Source organism: Biomphalaria glabrata, chromosome 1 (assembly GCF_947242115.1).
Source record: "Biomphalaria glabrata chromosome 1, xgBioGlab47.1, whole genome shotgun sequence".
Taxonomy (NCBI): Eukaryota; Metazoa; Mollusca; class Gastropoda; family Planorbidae; genus Biomphalaria; species Biomphalaria glabrata.
Window position 1 is genome coordinate 10,105,445 of NC_074711.1, and position 17,003 is coordinate 10,122,447.

Sequence of the window (17,003 nt, forward strand, 5' to 3'; positions counted from 1 at the left end):
AATATATATACACACATTATATATATATAAAATATATATATAAATATATATATATACACATATGTAAGGCTTCGTCTTTTTTTCTTTTTTATTGGAGGTCCCCCATTCCAAGAAAACGTTTACTTTTGCCTTTCTCAAGGCATTCTCAAAGAGAACCATGAGGAGGCGGGGGGAGCTCACAATTTCTGCGCGCTGGCAGCACGTGCAACGAGCCCCCCTGATATGGAGCACGCGAGCTGTGACGTCAGGGGCGCAAGGTAGGTATGTGAGATATACCCCCAGTCAAAGCTTCCTCTTCTACAGCACTCATCAGCTTGGCCCGGTCAGGAGAGTGAGCCTAAAGTTTTGAGATTTCTTACAGGGAAACATCTAGTGCTTTCTCAAAACGTGAGTTCAGTTTTTTTTTTGTTTTTTTTTTGTTTGTTTTTTATATTCTGTGTTTATTTAATTTAGATAATCTAGTTCTACAATTCATAAACAAACAAATTAAAAGCAAAATTAACTATTCTTTTGAGCCATACTTTTAGCTAGACGACGGCTAGTGCTTGTGATGGTCCATGGATTATCTTTATTTATAGAAAGGTCAAAAAGGTCAACACGTTAATATGCTATAAACATTTCAGTTTCAATGTTTCTATGTTGTTTTCTAAACTACTAGCTATTTCTTAAAATTAACTGCTTTGAAAAACTAGAAGAAAACAGTACATGACACTGCAATATTTGATTGATCCTAATGTGATCACATAGATCTATAACTTCAGTCTTTCCACATTAAAAAAAAGTGTTTATTTGTTTGGTTTCAGGTTTTTGTTGTTTGTTTTTCTTTTCGGAGGAGAATTGTATATTTTAAAATATTCACTAAAAGGGCACGTTACCCATTTTTTCTTGTCCATCCGAATTCAAGTTTTTATTAGAAATTTTCCATATTGTCAGATTGTCCAGGCAAAGGTAGGACACAAGGGGAACATATCAGAAAATGATAGGTCGGTGCATTGGTTTACCTTGAGTAGATGGTCAGGCAAATGTAAGCTTATAGTTTACCTTGTGTAAATGGTCAGGCAGATGTAAGCTTATAGTTTACCTTGAGTAGATGGTCAGGCAAATGTAAGCTTATAGTTTTCCTTGAGTAAATGGTCAGGCAAATGTAAGCTTATAGTTTACCTTGAGTAGATGGTCAGGCAAATGTAAGCTTATAGTTTATCTTTCCAGAATTAGATTTAATAGAATAAAACGTGTCTTATAATAGTAGGTGTGTAGTAGAATTGTCCAGACGATTGTATATCATTAGAAACTAACAGGTAATGATAAAATTCTAGTAATTGTAGAACTCAATAAGATCTTTTAAAAAAAATTCTACTTTTCTAAGTGACATTTCCAGACATTGGTAACAATGTAGTCGATTTGTAACAATGTTGTCTTATCTTAGCTTATAAAATACAGACGTTACTTCAAAAAAGAAGATGATTATTACGCGTCATGCATCTAGTCATGCATGTTAACCGATGACTTAAATTCTGTCAAGTCACTGGTTTTCCTGGCTAGCTCAGGCAACTTATTCCATGCTCTAATAGCACTAGGGAAGAAATTTGTCCTAGCATATGGGATCTAATGCACGTTGTGTCTCTTTAGTCAGAATCACTACCGAACGTTCACACATTCTGCCAAGTCATTGGATTTCCTGGCCGACTCAGGCAACCCATTCCATGCTCTAATAGCACTAGTCGATTGGTAACGATGTAGTCGATTGGTAACAATGTAGTCGAAATTTCTAGGCAAAGGTCGACCTATAGTACAACAAATAATACTGATGTAGGCCTGGTGTAAAACGTGTCTAAAACTGTAGTCATTAAACAGAATACTTATTGTGGATAGATGTTACTTCTTCAAATAACCAGCTTTTTGTTGCTTAGTTGTAAGCTTTAATACAGTGTGAATATATGTTTTAAGACATACAATCACGTAACTGAAATATTTTTAACATTTTTTAAACTAAGCATATACAACAATAATGATATTTTAAGTCTTTCAAGATAATGAGAATTTATTGATAACCAAAAAAAAAGCTGGTTATTCTAGTCGTTTGGGTATGCTGAATATAGCAATAATATCATTTTTTTTGTGTGTAATCTTTAATAGTTTTTGTAACTGCTTGCTGGGATTAAACTTTGAAATGTTGCAAATATATCACTAGAGATTGTTGCTGTAACTTTTATCTTAGTTTTCTGTGTATTTCTCTGTGTTTTTTTTTTGGAATGTTTTCTAAGATAGTCGTGCATATAAGAAAAATAAATGTGTATTCTTATACAACGATGTAAACATGTGTCTGCATAAAATTAACTATTATTAATGACATCCCTTTGCTAAAGTAAAAGACTATATCCTATCTTCTGTCTCATAAAGATTCAAGTGTCACTCATTAGTTATTTTTCCTTAACAGATGACATATTGTAATACTGGTGTGAATAGCTATTAGAATGAAGAGTACTTCAATGGCAATGTTTCTATCATATCATATCGTATTTGAGTGGTGCTATAATATTTATTTCTGTATTATTTTCTAATTAAATTATGTTTTTATATTAGAAAATTATGGTATGTGCTTAATGAATATCACCTAGCTTTTGTAGTTTTTGTTCTGGCTTTTTCTAAATCTAGTAAGTTGGTCAATTACGTAATTAGGGTAAGATATGAACATTTGTCATTATACCTCTTTAGGAGATTCCTTATTTATTTGTATGTGTTTTGTTAGTACCAAAAAAAAAAAACATATTCAGAACATACATATCCTTGTACAAGCTAAAAATTGGTAATAAAAAATTAATATAGTTTTATTAAAGCCTAGTTTTACAGTGTTCAATTAAATTGTAGGTTGATTTAATTATTAAAGATAGGAACATGAACATAGATTGCCGGTGTAAAAAAAACAAAAAAAAACATTATCACAAACAGCCATGATTTATACAACAATTATTAAATCTTAAGGCAATAGGCTACAAGTTTAGTTGTTGTTGTTTTGTTTTTTAAATTCTTTGGATTACATATGTATTCTGTTCATTTCGCCATAATATCATAGTGTTAAGTTTATGTAACTTAGTTACGGTAGGATAAGATTTTGTTACAATGAGCCAAGCTGCTAATAGGTTACTTCTAGATTACAATTAGCTTACAGTAAATTTCCTAAAGCATTAGTTACATATGTGAATTATTTTAATTAGCCAATACCCCCCCCTCCTCACAGGTGGTTATAGGCAAATATAGACGCCCTTACGTCTTCTCCAGCCCCTCCCACGGTTATTATAATGTGCATACATTTTTTTTTAGTTATTTTTCCGGGTCACTGTAATACTGAGACATTGCGCATGCGCGTAACTAGAAGTCTAGTCGATTAAGATTGGTTTGGAAGGAATTTATATGCCGTGTGTTTTGTATGCTACTGTTAAAGACATGTAGACCCTGCAGCTTTTGCTCTTTTATTGTCAGTTGTTTTCACCAGGCAGACCCTGCCAATCTCTCTCTCTCTCTCTCTCTCTCTCTCTCTTTCTCTCTCTCTCTCAACATGCACTGTTCCCGCTTGTTGTAGTCCCCTGGAATTGTTACACGTTAGAAGCAGTGTGCCCAGGAAAACGCAGAGGTTATGAGAAGGTCATGACGTTTACTCGAGATTTGATTTTTTATACTACGATCTACAAACTCTAAATATGACGTCATAATTATACCATTATACGTGTTCTATTATAACGTATTAAATAATTATATTTAGTGCACCATAGTCTTATAAGAAAATATTAGTGAAATATAAGAAACGTTTGACTAATCTATGTAAATCTAGCTATTTGGCAATCAATTACTTGTACACATGTGTACGTAATTAGTATTCAAGTATAAGAGATACAGTTTTCCTTTTATAACAATGAAACCTCCCTCGAAAGTTTCGCGCAGTACAGACAGGAGAGTTAATGGAAAGGGCAATAACTCTATAGTTTGGAAGACTGATAAAATCAACCTAGTTTATAGCTCAGATCTACACATTAAATTTGTCAGCATTTTTATTGCTGTGCCTGTGAGTATGAGTAGAAAGAAAAAAGCATTAAAACATGTAGTATTATTTGCTAAGAACTGTTTGAAAAAGTACATTGCTGCATCAATTTGAATTTGAAAGCTCTACACCCCCCCTCCACACACACACACCTACATAGGCTCATACCAACACAGATAATTCTGGAAGAAATAGAAAAGAAATAAAGAGAACAATACTAATGGGACTAGATTTATGTTTAAGAAATATGATTCTTAAATATACGTGATATCCCATATAATATTTAGGTCGACGGTGTTATTTAGGCTCATCCACCTCATACCTCTCTTACTCTAAAACTCCTAGTCCTAACATTACAATGCGTAGGCCAGAGGTAAAAAAAAAAAAGAATAACAGCTTCCCTGCTGATGCCTAGAACTTACAGTAACCTCAAACATGATCCTTTTACCTTTCAAGTAACTCTACCCCCCCCCTCCCCATCCCATCAACACGTTCTCGTCTCCTCTCTTTCGTAACTCACGTTTTTACCTAGCTTGAGAGGAACACATAACGCTCGGCATCTCCCTTGAGTTGTTCCTCCTCTCAGGGCCTTGCGTGTGTTTTTTTTTTTTTTACTTACCTGTGCCGAGCACTCGCGTGCACGTGCCAAAGCCACATTGCTTATACTCTTCCTCTCCCCCCCTCCCTCCTTCACCTCTTCGCTACCTCCCATCAGCCCTCCCCCCTTGCACCGTAGGCCAATAGCCCCAAGAAGAAAACTGCTGAGATAGAGAACATGAAGGTAGATGTAGGTGTTAGTCAGCTATGCAGTCAGAAACCGTTGCCAAGTGACACACTTCTTAACTGCACGAGCAACTCGCGTGCGTAAAGCAAGCAGTGAAATTACTCGCCCGTTACCTAAGCAATGACCAATTATTATTTGGTTCCTAAATAATTCCTTTTCTTTAGTTGACTGTATATCAGAACGCTGTATTAAACATTTCTTTTTAGAAATATATACATTCCAGCAACCACCCACGTAGGCCTACCTGAATAAAAAATATGAGATAACCAATGATTGGAAAGAAAACAAACACTAGGTGATTCAAAGTTCTCCAGGAAGACGTTTATAGCTGTGATGGAATTTAGATCAAAACAGATAACTAAGTAATATTAAAAATTCTTGTAACTAAATATAGAGCTACGTGTCTTTCTGTGCCAAGATATACATAGACCTGTTTATTGTGAGGATTCTCTGACATTCCACGAGGGAGAAAAAAAAAACAAGAGATAAGAGAATAACGAACTAAGAAAGCGGCAGTGCAAACTCTGAGGGAACATTTGCTCTTCTGGAATATTGAAACACTATCTACATCGTGTGTTTTCAGACACTTTTTTGGTCCCCTAATCTTATCTTATCTTATATAATACAGACGTTACTTCAAAGAAGAAGATGATTACGTCCTACGCGTCATGCATTCAGTCATGCATATTAACCAATGACTTAAATTCAGCCAAGTCACTGGTTGTCCTGGCTAACTCAGGCAACTCATTCCATGCTCTAATAGCACTAGGGAAGAAGGAGTATTTGTACAAATTTGTCCTAGCATATGGGATCTAATGCACGTTGTGTCTCTTTAGTCAGAGTCCCTACCGAACGTTCAGACCCCTAAATACACGTTCGTGTTATATCTCTCTACAGTGTTATTAAATCCCAAGTAAATGTCTTAGAAAAACTTGAAGTCTTAGAGTTGAGGTTAGGATGAGGTCTAGAGCTGGGAGAGCATGGAAAGTACCATTAGCTCCCCTTTTTTTTTAGCTTGTTTCCCGCATAAATTTAGACACTAAACATAGACATTCTATTTCATTTCGAGAGTGTCAGACTATAATGCATGAATGTATGTACCTATTCTAAAACATATCCAGTTATGATCCAGATCAAGAGGTGGGCATGAGTAATTTGATTGCGCAATGGATGTATATTTTAGTGAAGTGGAGATTTGCCTAGAATAAAAAAAAACGTTGACGACAATATCACTGTGAACGGGTTTATTATTACAACTTTTTAAGATTAATGTTAATTAAGTTAATGATCCAATCACAAAAATAAAGAAAAGTAATAAATGTCTCACAGGGGCGCCATACAATTAGTTATACAATCCACACAACAGAAATTAACACACACACACACAGGCAAGTGCATCTTGTCTATAAGAAGTATTTTCTTTATCGTATGTCTCTGATGACTTAAAAAAACTCATGACGCTTAAGAAACTTTCCTTTCCCATTTTTTTTTTTTTTTGAATCACTCTATTTTTTAGAGTATCGTCTGCCAAGAATGTGTCCAGAAGATTTATAGGTTCGCACCATGATGTTAACATTTTCTGGTGATTGTATAAAACATGCACCGCACTGCCCATTAAGGCAACAACAATGTTCAAAGGTCTATTACACCATATCACTTTGATCTGGAGTAGCCCCGAGTCTGATTATTCGTTCGGCTGGATTGTTTGACTCCTACCTTGACATCTAGAGTTAAGCCATGGATCTGTGCCAAAACAGAAAAGCACTAGACACCTACCTTTGGCTCACTGGTTTCCATAGAAACGGAACAGAACGAAGAAAACCATGGTTACCAGAAGAAGACGGAACGGGAGCACAGCGTGAGCCAAGTGTACAGAGAGAGCACATTATAGAGATAAAAAAGTCTTACCCTTTTGGGCACACAACGGTTTTATCATAAGTGTACAATTAGTAACTTCAGCAAAACTTTCACCTTACAATACATCGAAATAACCAATGCGATAATATAATGTCACTATTTTGTAGCTGGCTACATTCATGAGAAAATAGTCATCCAGGGCTCAAACCTAGAAGTTGAGAGTAACTCAGTTCTTAAGATTTAGAATCCAAATAGTAAAGTTCGAACGAATTATACTTTATTCAACTCAAATTTTTATACAACACCTTTAAACAACTCCAAACTTTATACAACTCAACTCTAAACTTCTGTGTTCAACTTCCAACTTTATTCAACTCCCATCTTTATACAACTCCAAATTTATTTAACTCCAACTTTATACAACTCCAACTTTATCGATCTCCAATCTTTATACAACTCCAACTTTATTTAACACCAACTTTATACAACTCTAACTTTATAAAACTCCAACTTTATTCAACTCCAACTTTATTCAACTCCAACTTTATTCAACTCCAATCTTTTGAAGTTAATTTTTCTCTTCCTATAATAGATCACAAATGGAGTAAATATTGTCTTTGATTTTCTTGTCTCTCAAAATGGCTTCATTTATTTTTGGGTCTCTTAATGTTAATTCTTTTTTTGTTTCCATCTGTTTTGTCTTTCAATATGTCTGAAGATCTTTTGTTTGTCAATGTCTTGATTTCGTTTGTTTGTCAACATGTCTGAAGTTGTTGTTTTTTTGTCTAACAATGTCTTGATTTCTTTTGTCTTTTAATGTCGTCAGTTCTTTTGTCTATCAGTACGAATAAAGTTCTCTTTTTTTTTCGAATCCCTGTATATGCATTGTGTGCCAGTATGTATTAGCTTCTTAAGCCTTTCAATAAGTTATATTTCATGTGTGAAATACTCAGTTAAACTAATCATCTCCCACTTATTAATCGTATTTGATTGTTTTTATTTATTTCTTCTACAGACACAAAATGGCAGAAGAGGTATGTATGAAAACAATAGATAAATTCTTAATATAAAAATGTATCAAGTTATCAGTAGTTTAATCAAATATATAGAGAGTACTTAATTACACTATTCACTATCTAGTTTCATTATATATAGATAGATCTAAATTTCATTTATATTAAATAATTGATTTTATTTAATTCTAAAATAGTGTTTCTATTTTACTTCAATTTAGAACATTGTGTATTTTAGTTGAGATGCATAATGCTATCATTTCATAGAACACTGGTTTTCAATCATTTTCTTAAATGCAATCTGTCGATATGTTTTTATCACAAGATAGTAGTGTAATTGACCATTCGTTTTAAAACATGAAATGTGATAAGCATTTCCAAAATGAAACGCAGACCCCCCCCCCCCTCGGCTTTGGAAAGTAGATCTATCTCCATGATTGAGAACCAATGTTTTGTAGAGTAATATGTTATTTCAGCATTTTAGTAAACTGCACTGACCTGGATAAGCCTGAAAAAAATATTTTTCTGAAGTAGAATTGTTTCTATCATGCTATGTCTGAGAATGTTTTTCTATGTATTTCTTTTCCTTAGATTGTAGGACTAGAAAAAATGCATTGACATTTCTTTTATAAATGTATAGGAAATATGTGATACATGAAACTAAATCATACCCGCAGTGCGGAGGAATTCATCAAAGTTTCGTCTAATGATATTTAAAAGAAATGTTATCTTGTTGAATCAACGCATGCATCCTTTTTAGTTTCGTATAAATCGTTTCAAGTCTCTAGTGTTGCATGCAGCATAGACTGATGTAGATTAGAAACACATCAGAATATCCTCGGTAAAACGAATGCTTAAAATACGTAGCAAAAAAATAATAATTTTAGATGAAACTTTGATTCTGTGCATATTGAAAACGCCAAGCGCTTTGTAGGACGCTAGTTACTAAGGCCAGTAGCATCATTTCTTTTTTCAAACGTCATTGCACCAAAAGTGACCTATATACACGCCTATCATCACAAAGGCTCGTATATAGGCCAGTGAGCACCATTTTTAAATAGTCGATTAAACTTTAATGTTACAAAATTTAAAGGTTGAAATTTAAAATTTTCTTTGGTTTTCACAACAAAAACAAATTTATTAATAAAATTTAAAAAAAATAAAAACTTTATTTTTCTACACTCCCACTTTCGTTGCTAATTTGAAACAAAGGGGAGGTAATCGACTAATTGTTTTGGTGCTTATTTTCTAGCATGAGTTACTTATTCTATTGTTGCAAAAAAAAAAAAAAAAAGGCTTTAGTATCATCCATTTGCTTGATCGAAAGTTAAAACTTCTCCTTTGCTATTCATCTGGTAGATGATGTACAATGGACGACAGTTAGCAAGACTTGGATTTCCCCAGGGAAGTCATAAAATTGCAAAGTTGAAAATCCAGTACATTAAATTTATTGAACACGAGACTAAGTTCGAGAACTTTGTTTAACCACATAGCCAGAACTCCATAGTTGGTACATATAAGTCCAATATGTACATATTTGCTCTCTTCTAATGGAAGCATATGACAAGCCTCATTGCCATAGTTTAAGTAGTTTGAGATAAGCGATCAAAAACTAATTTTGCATCAAAGCACAATAGAATATAGATTTATCTTTTCTATTTTAGATTATATTTTTTTTTAATTCACAATATGTCTTGAGTATCTTGATTCCGTAAAAGTGGTTTGTTTCAGCATCTTTTCCAAACTCTGCTGTAGAACGTCTATTTTTAGATGAGTCGTAGAGGAAGTCGGCTTTCAGCACGGTAGAAGAGCTTGGACATGCGCAATAGATGTTTACTGCTTGACGTTGCCTTGGTGACGTAGATTTAGCCCAACTGATCCTTAGCTTGCCAACTTTAGCTTAGAGCTGGGACAATAAAGAAATGCCACAACTTGTATCAAATGCAAAATGCATCTTTAATTGTAAAACCAACTAACAAGTTAATTATTACAAAATCACTAGTTAATGTATTATGACATAAATGTAGCCACGTTCATTTCAATCCTATTTAATTTTTAAAAATAAGGATTTATTTAAGGGCTACGGTTTTAAATGTCCAGTATTTAGTCTGATGCAACTTTTGAATAGTACATTAAATGTGAAAAAAAAAAAAAGATTTCTTATCAATGCTATTAAAAAGTCTACTTTATCATCAAACCATAATTGAACAAATTTCTTTTTTTTTAAATCGCATTTGGAGTTTGGGGCATGTCGAGTTTTGTCTCAGATCTGGCTCTAGGGAACAAAATAATGTTGGCCTGTTTTTCCATTTTTTCAGGAAGATAAGAAGGGTCGGGCTGGTAGAGCCACCTCTAACGTATTCGCAAAGCTGTCAAAGAAGTTGATGCAGGAAATGAAGGAGGTAGGATGGCGAGCCTACTCGCCACTGTTGTAGATCTTAAACCTTGCTTGAAATTCTCTAATCTCTTTCAGGCCATTAAGTCCAAAGCAGGCGGTGAGCAAAAGAGAGCTCAACGGGCTCCGTCCAACGTTTTTGCCATGTTCAGACAGTCCCAGGTGCAGGAGTTCAAAGAGGTCTGACCAATTGAAAAGCACGTGTATTTGCGTCCACCCAGTAATCTCTTGTAAACAAACAAAAAAAAAAAACAGGCCCAGAACCAACTCTTAGTTGCGTTCTGGAAATTGGTCTATATATTTTGCTTGCTTCTAATTCGCTTTCTTTTTTATTTGTAATCTTTTTTGCTTTTTTTTTTATATACGTTTTAATACATTTCGTTTCGATTGGACAGATCGTGAAAGAGCGGCTCTTTGCAGTTTTTCGCTTTTTTTTTTTTTTTGCACTTTGATGCAGTATTAACCTTCTTTTTCTGGCTACCACCAATCTCTGGTGGTTGGCACCTCGTCTGAATTTCCGTAAGCCTTTACATTTGGTGAATTGACATTTGTATTATCTGTAATCTTAAAGAAACAAGGGCGTCACCCAACCAATGTGCTATCTATGTTTCGCCAATCGCAAGTACAGGAGTTTAAGGAGGTCAGGGATTTGAAACCCATTTTGTTTTTTTGACCACAAATTTATTCCAATTCCATTTTACCCAAACAATTTTAACCATATTTTTCCCTATTTTATTCCCAAACCATTTTTCCTTGATTGACATGGTTATCGAGAACACATTTTGAGGCAATTTGAGTGTGTGTTTGGTTTTATTTCTATTTAACTAAATGGTTCATCAAAAGATTCCCATATTGCCAACTCTCCAGATTTTACGATTCATTTCAACATTAATAATATTGTAAAAATGAGACTCGTTGTGTGTTTTTAACATAAGTTGACTTCCTTAATAACTAAGTACACTATGAACGTGTAATACAGATATACATTTCAATAGAAACGTTCCTAAATATTTCATGCTGACAATCGTATGGCTATAAACTTTTCATCTTCACATCTCCACATAATTGAATGTGTTGGAAGAGGGTTGAGGGCTAAAGCGCTGGATCGCTATCTTCAAGTCCCAAGTTTAAAATCTGGTCCAGCCAGGATGTTTTAAAACTCTCATTCAAGACAATATCTTAATAACATCATTGGCATGATAAGAAATAAATTACCAGATGGCCATGTTGCAGGCACAACCCCCCCCCCTCCCCCCCCCCCCCAAAAAAAAAAACAGCCTTAGAGCCCTATGATTTTTTCACGTGGCTGAAATGTTCTTGTAAAATGCGTCCCTCAACGGAACTGACTTATAAAACTGAAATGATTTTTTTTTTAAATAGGGTCAATATTTGTTAGTTATTCTTTTTGTTGTGATAATTTACATTAATTCTTTAGCATGTTTACACAATAATCATATTATAATGCTTATTAATCGAACTGTAATGTTATGATTCACTTATTTATGTTGTCATGCGCTATAATCAAACCAACGCCACTTTCATTTATTCCAAGCTAAATTCTTTGAAAGGCACTGCGGTTTATGTACTAAAACCTTATAAGTATAACACATTAAATGTTTGTAAAAAGTTATGCTTGCATCTCTCAGTTAATATCTCATAACATAACCAGTTGTTGTTGTTGTTGTTTTTTTATGCTTTATGTAAACTTTGTACTACTTTTTTTTTTCAAAATTACATTTAACTGGATTGCGACATACTGACCTTGCAGTATGTTTCATCATTTGCCCAGTGCCACTGTTACGTTCCTTTTGTACTGTATGTAATTTATTTTATTAACATGGCTGGTTAATTATTTCAACCTTTGCTTTTTAAAAAAAAATATTATCCACATTTGTACATGTGTAACGAATCAGATTATGTTAATATATTAATGTTCTTTATCATCTTTGATTTTTTATCATTTTTTTTTTTTTGCTGGACATTTTTATCTCTGATAAAATCTTTTTGGCTTCATTATTTAGAGCTACTCTATATGTATGCTATTTCATTTAAAATATATACATTTTTCTCAGTATTAAATAGAAATGTATTTCTGATGGCATATGTATGCAACTTATCCTTTCTTTTAACAATGCTTTGACTTATAAATTTCATAAGATAGTCTGTGATAGATCCTAGTAAAATAGTTTTATCTTTCTAGTAAATAGCGTATAAGATATTTTTTAATTGCTAGTTGTTTAGTCTTAGATTCCTGGTTAATTTATGACGAATACTAAAATTAATAATATACTTACATTGTTAGTATTACTATATCTCTTATTAATTATTAACGAGATTATATTGACACATATTTTTTTTATGGAGGGGAAACTACTGTACATGAAAACCGTTTATTGAAAGTTTTGCAATTTAACGCCCTTGGTTAATCGTTTCTCAAAAGTGTATTACTTCTGCTACAGGCCTTCACCATGATTGACCAGAACCGTGATGGCATCATTGATATTGAAGACCTCAAAGATATGTACTCAAATCTTGGTGAGTGGCTACAGATGTTGTATATCAAATATACATTTGAAACTGTTGCATAAAATATTACAGATATCTGCCTGTAATCACATCTAATTGACCTGAATGTTTCTTTGTACCAGGGCGTATCCCACCTGACTCTGAGTTGAATGAGATGCTGAAGGACGCCCCGGGCCCCATCAACTTCACAACTTTCCTCAACTTGTTCGGTGAAAAACTTAGCGGTAGGTTTTGCTTGTGATGATATGCTGAGTCAGCTTGGCTATGTGTTGTATTAGTCTGGTTATTTTTTTAATCAGTCTGGTTATTTGTTGAATCAGCTTGGTTACGTGTTGAATCAGCCTGGTTATTTGTTGAATCATCCTGGTTATGTGTTGTATCAGTCTGGTTATTTGTTGAATCAGTCTGGTTATGTGTTGAATCAGTGTGTTATGTGTTGAATCAGCCTGGTTATGTGTTGAATCAGCCTGGTTATGTGTTGAATCAGCCTGGTTATGTGTTGAATCAGTCTGGTTATGTGTTGAATCAGTCTGGTAATGTGTTGAATCAGCCTGGTTATGTGTTGAATCAGTCTGGTTATTTGTTAAATTAGCCTGGTTATTTGTTGAACCAGCCTGGTTATGTGTTGAATCAATCTGGTTATGTGTTGAATCAGACTGGTTATGTGTTGAATCAGCCTGGTTATTTGTTGAATCATCCTGGTTATGTGTTGTATCAGTCTGGTTATTTGTTGAATCAGTCTGGTTATGTGTTGAATCAGTGTGTTATGTGTTGAATCAGCCTGGTTATGTGTTGAATCAGCCTGGTTATGTGTTGAATCAGCCTGGTTATGTGTTGAATCAGTCTGGTTATGTGTTGAATCAGTCTGGTAATGTGTTGAATCAGCCTGGTTATGTGTTGAATCAGTCTGGTTATTTGTTAAATTAGCCTGGTTATTTGTTGAACCAGCCTGGTTATGTGTTGAATCAATCTGGTTATGTGTTGAATCAGACTGGTTATGTGTTGAATCAGCCTGGTTATTTGTTGAATCATCCTGGTTATGTGTTGTATCAGTCTGGTTATTTGTTGAATCAGTCTGGTTATGTGTTGAATCAGTGTGGTTATGTGTTGAATCAGCCTGGTTATGTGTTGAATCAGCCTGGTTATGTGTTGAATCAATCTGGTTATGTGTTGAATCAGCCTGGTTATGTGTTGAATCAGCCTGGTTATTTGTTGAATCAGCCTGGTTATATGTTGAATCAGTCTGGTTATGTGTTAATTCAGTCTGGTTATGTGTTGAATCAGCTTGGTTATGTGTTAAGTCAGCCTGGTTATGTGTTAAGTCAGTCTGGTTATGTGTTAACTCAGTCTGATTATGTAATGAATCACTCAGATGGCAATGTGTACGTCAGGCGGTTAAACGTCTTCTTCCATTCCTTGCCTTGGACTTTGACAATGCAGAGATAACACGCCAGACAGAAAACTTGGTAGACTGGTTGCTAAGCGCTTCATGCACAATTTCCCTAACACTGGATCTAAAATATAATAATAATTATTATATATTTATCTTAATCAGTCTATATTAATTCTCTGAAATATTCTACACAATTAGGTACCGACCCTGAAGACACAATTAGACAAGCGTTTTCAATGTTTGATACTGAAGGCAAAGGCTTCATTCCCGAAGAATAGTAAGTGAAACACCCCCCTTTTTATGCTAAATAATACTTTATGCTGGTATTTAGATGAAGACGATTAAATTAATCTCGACCCTCGCTACTACTTTTCCACAGCTTGAAAGATTTGCTGTCCAACATGGGTGATAACTTTACTGCTGAAGAAGTAAGTGGTTCGATGATGTGGACCTGTTTGTGTTGTTAATCTCAAACCTTTTGTAAGCTTTAAAAATGTATACAGTCATACATAAGACTTTTTTTTTTCGAGTCCGAAGGTTAATGAGGAGTACAAATATTTCACCTGGCTACACAGTCCCAGCTGCGACCTACATATTTTGCAACATTGGGTCCTTTTAATAAAATATTTTTAATGCTACAGTATAACTTTACAAAAAAATGAACACCTTAAGGAATGTTTGTAGTTTATGTCTGTAATTTACATCGAAGAATCCAATAATAGTTTCGATACAAGGCAAGTTTGTGCTAGACATTATTCAAACTTTGTCCCTTGTCTTTATATGAATGAAACAAATAATTGAGATATTTCTTGAGTATAACAGTTAATACAGTGCTTATCATCGTTGTCGAATAAAATTGATTTTGATATCTTTAACTAAGCAAATATTTGAAACTGGGTTTGGTCTAGAATCTAATTTCTTATATTTCCCTCTTCTTTACTAGATCAAACAAACATGGAAAGAGGCACCTTTGGAGAAAGGCAAATTCGACTACAACACATTTGTTGGTATCCTGAAGGGCAAAGAAGATGATGGAGCACCCTAAGAGGGGCACGCCATGCACTGTTAACTTCTAGAAACTACATACACTTATTCTCTTTTCATTTGCTTGCCATTTGATCTTTTTAAGAACCATATTATAAATTTTTGAAGTCCATTAATAAAAATCATTAGAAACCATAAATCCTGATACATAAAAGAAATAAATTGATTTTTTTTGGTCATAGATTTTTTATTTTGGTTTTTGGTTGAAAAAAAAAACAACACTTGAAATCTTGATAGAAATCTTTTCAGAATTTATTGGCATTAAAGTTGGCAGTTCAATAAGTAACCCGGAACTGTTTCAGGCCAAAGAGTGTCATCATTCCATTTTCACGTAATAGAACTCTTTTGCGAGCAACCAAGTTTGTAGTGCTTTCACTCTGACCTGTCCAATCGCACTGAAGCTCCAGACTGTTATCAAGTTCAGTTGAATTTTTCATGCATTCAGTTATTGTCTGGGGGCCACTGGGAGCTACCAGCGACCAAACTTGAAAAAGTGATATGTACTATGGAGGTGCATCAACTTGTCATTGTGGAAAATTACAACCTTGTTACGTTCTAATAATTTGCTGATAGGCGTGGTCGTAGATGTTTTCCTGGGAGTCCAGCAGCTAAAAAGGGGCCATAAATATTCTGTTGTTAAAATAACTTTACAACATCTTACGACGCGAAATATTCCAACACTAACATCTTTTAAATGCGGGACACATACTACCAACTATATATACCGCTGCGGCCTTTTGGGGAGAGTTGCGGCCCGCCTTGAACGATGCAAAGAGTTAACTTTCTGTTGGCCTGAAACAATTTTATGTAATTTATCTCCCTTTTCTGAACTAAAGAATTTTTTTCTGTTAACTCCCTTTGTTTAGATTTTAGACGACCTCTGTTATTCATTTTTTTTTTATTTGTGTGTGCGTGTGTATCTTTGGGAGTTGTGTTCTGTCCAAGAGAACGAGTAAAAGAAAACAGATTGAATGATTAAGTTTGTTTTTTTTTTAACTCGTAGCAAGTGTAGGGATACTAGTTCTCTTTTTCTAAACAAAAAAAAAATTTCGTGTTAAAAGTTGATCGTGAGGCCCAAACATGTCACATTGTTTTGACAGAGTTTGGGCACTCACGAACCGTTCATCTGGAAAGCTGTGTTAAATAAAGAACTAGAACAAAATATTTTGATACATATGTATATTATAAGTTATTTTGTGTCTCTCTCTTCACTGTATCTTGACAATGTATATCGACAAATTAAAAAGTTGTCACCAAAACGGTTTTTTTTTTATATAAAACAAAACAAAATTTGTCTTTTACTTTGTCAGGACTGTATAATATTTTTTTTTAAATTGTGTACTTTTTGTTTTGTTTTGTCTACCATCTCTTGAGATGATCGGGCAACGTGTGTGATAGGCTGGCACTGAAGTGGTCATGTACATGCCCACAGGGCTTCTAATACCAACGGCGAAGCCCTGATTCATGTGGAGTGTGTTCCTACATCCTATTTATTAAATTTTAATAAAAATAAAAAAAAACATCTGTGCACAGACATTTGAACTGGTTCTGTTATTTTTTTAATACAAAATTTAGACTTTATCAAAAGTGTATTACATAGTTCATTATATCTACCTGAAAACAGTGGCGTCGCTTGAGGAGGGCAGACAGGTGACACCCGTTAGGGTAATACCGAAATAGAAAAAAAAATATTTTTTTACAAAAGTAGATAACTATTTTAAAGCAAGAATCTGTAAGTTTAAAAAATATATATTTTGGAAAAGATGTGCCAACCCTTTCGACGCCTCTGATGAGAAACAAAAGTATTGAATCACATTAAATATTAACTTTTGATGTGTAATTATCTAATATATAAAGCAGCTAGTAAGGCGTTTGTGTGTATGTGTGTATGTCGCGAATAAAAATCAAAACCATTTGACTAATCTTGATAAAACTTGACGCAAAAGTTCATTAGA

The 17,003-nt window shown here is 34.1% G+C and overlaps 1 protein-coding gene across 3 annotated transcripts; it reads left to right on the forward strand.

Moving 5' to 3' along the window:
- The first annotated feature begins 234 nt into the window (after positions 1–234).
- LOC106057045 (myosin regulatory light chain LC-2, mantle muscle-like) lies at positions 235–16,584 on the forward strand. Of its 3 annotated transcripts, none has more exons than XM_013214075.2 (8): positions 235–387; positions 7,693–7,711; positions 10,009–10,092; positions 12,545–12,620; positions 12,734–12,835; positions 14,203–14,281; positions 14,384–14,432; positions 14,948–16,584. In XM_013214075.2, exons 2-8 carry the CDS (start codon positions 7,700–7,702, stop codon positions 15,047–15,049), a joined length of 504 nt encoding a protein of 167 aa, XP_013069529.1. In that variant the 5' UTR covers positions 235–387; positions 7,693–7,699; the 3' UTR covers positions 15,050–16,584. The 3 variants fall into 3 exon arrangements, with proteins under 3 accessions (XP_013069529.1, XP_013069528.1, XP_013069530.1); XM_013214074.2 differs by lacking the exon at positions 10,009–10,092 and adding an exon at positions 10,164–10,265; XM_013214076.2 differs by lacking the exon at positions 10,009–10,092 and adding an exon at positions 10,657–10,725.
- Positions 16,585–17,003: the final 419 nt, after the last annotated feature.

What these genes read in the sequence shown, in the direction of transcription:
- LOC106057045 (XM_013214074.2), top strand. An exon ending in GGCTTCATTCCCGAAGAATA is followed by an intron (nt 14,282 to 14,383) that starts GTAAGTGAAACA and finishes ACTTTTCCACAG; the next exon opens with CTTGAAAGATTTGCTGTCCA. An exon ending in ATAACTTTACTGCTGAAGAA is followed by an intron (nt 14,433 to 14,947) that starts GTAAGTGGTTCG and finishes CTTCTTTACTAG; the next exon opens with ATCAAACAAACATGGAAAGA.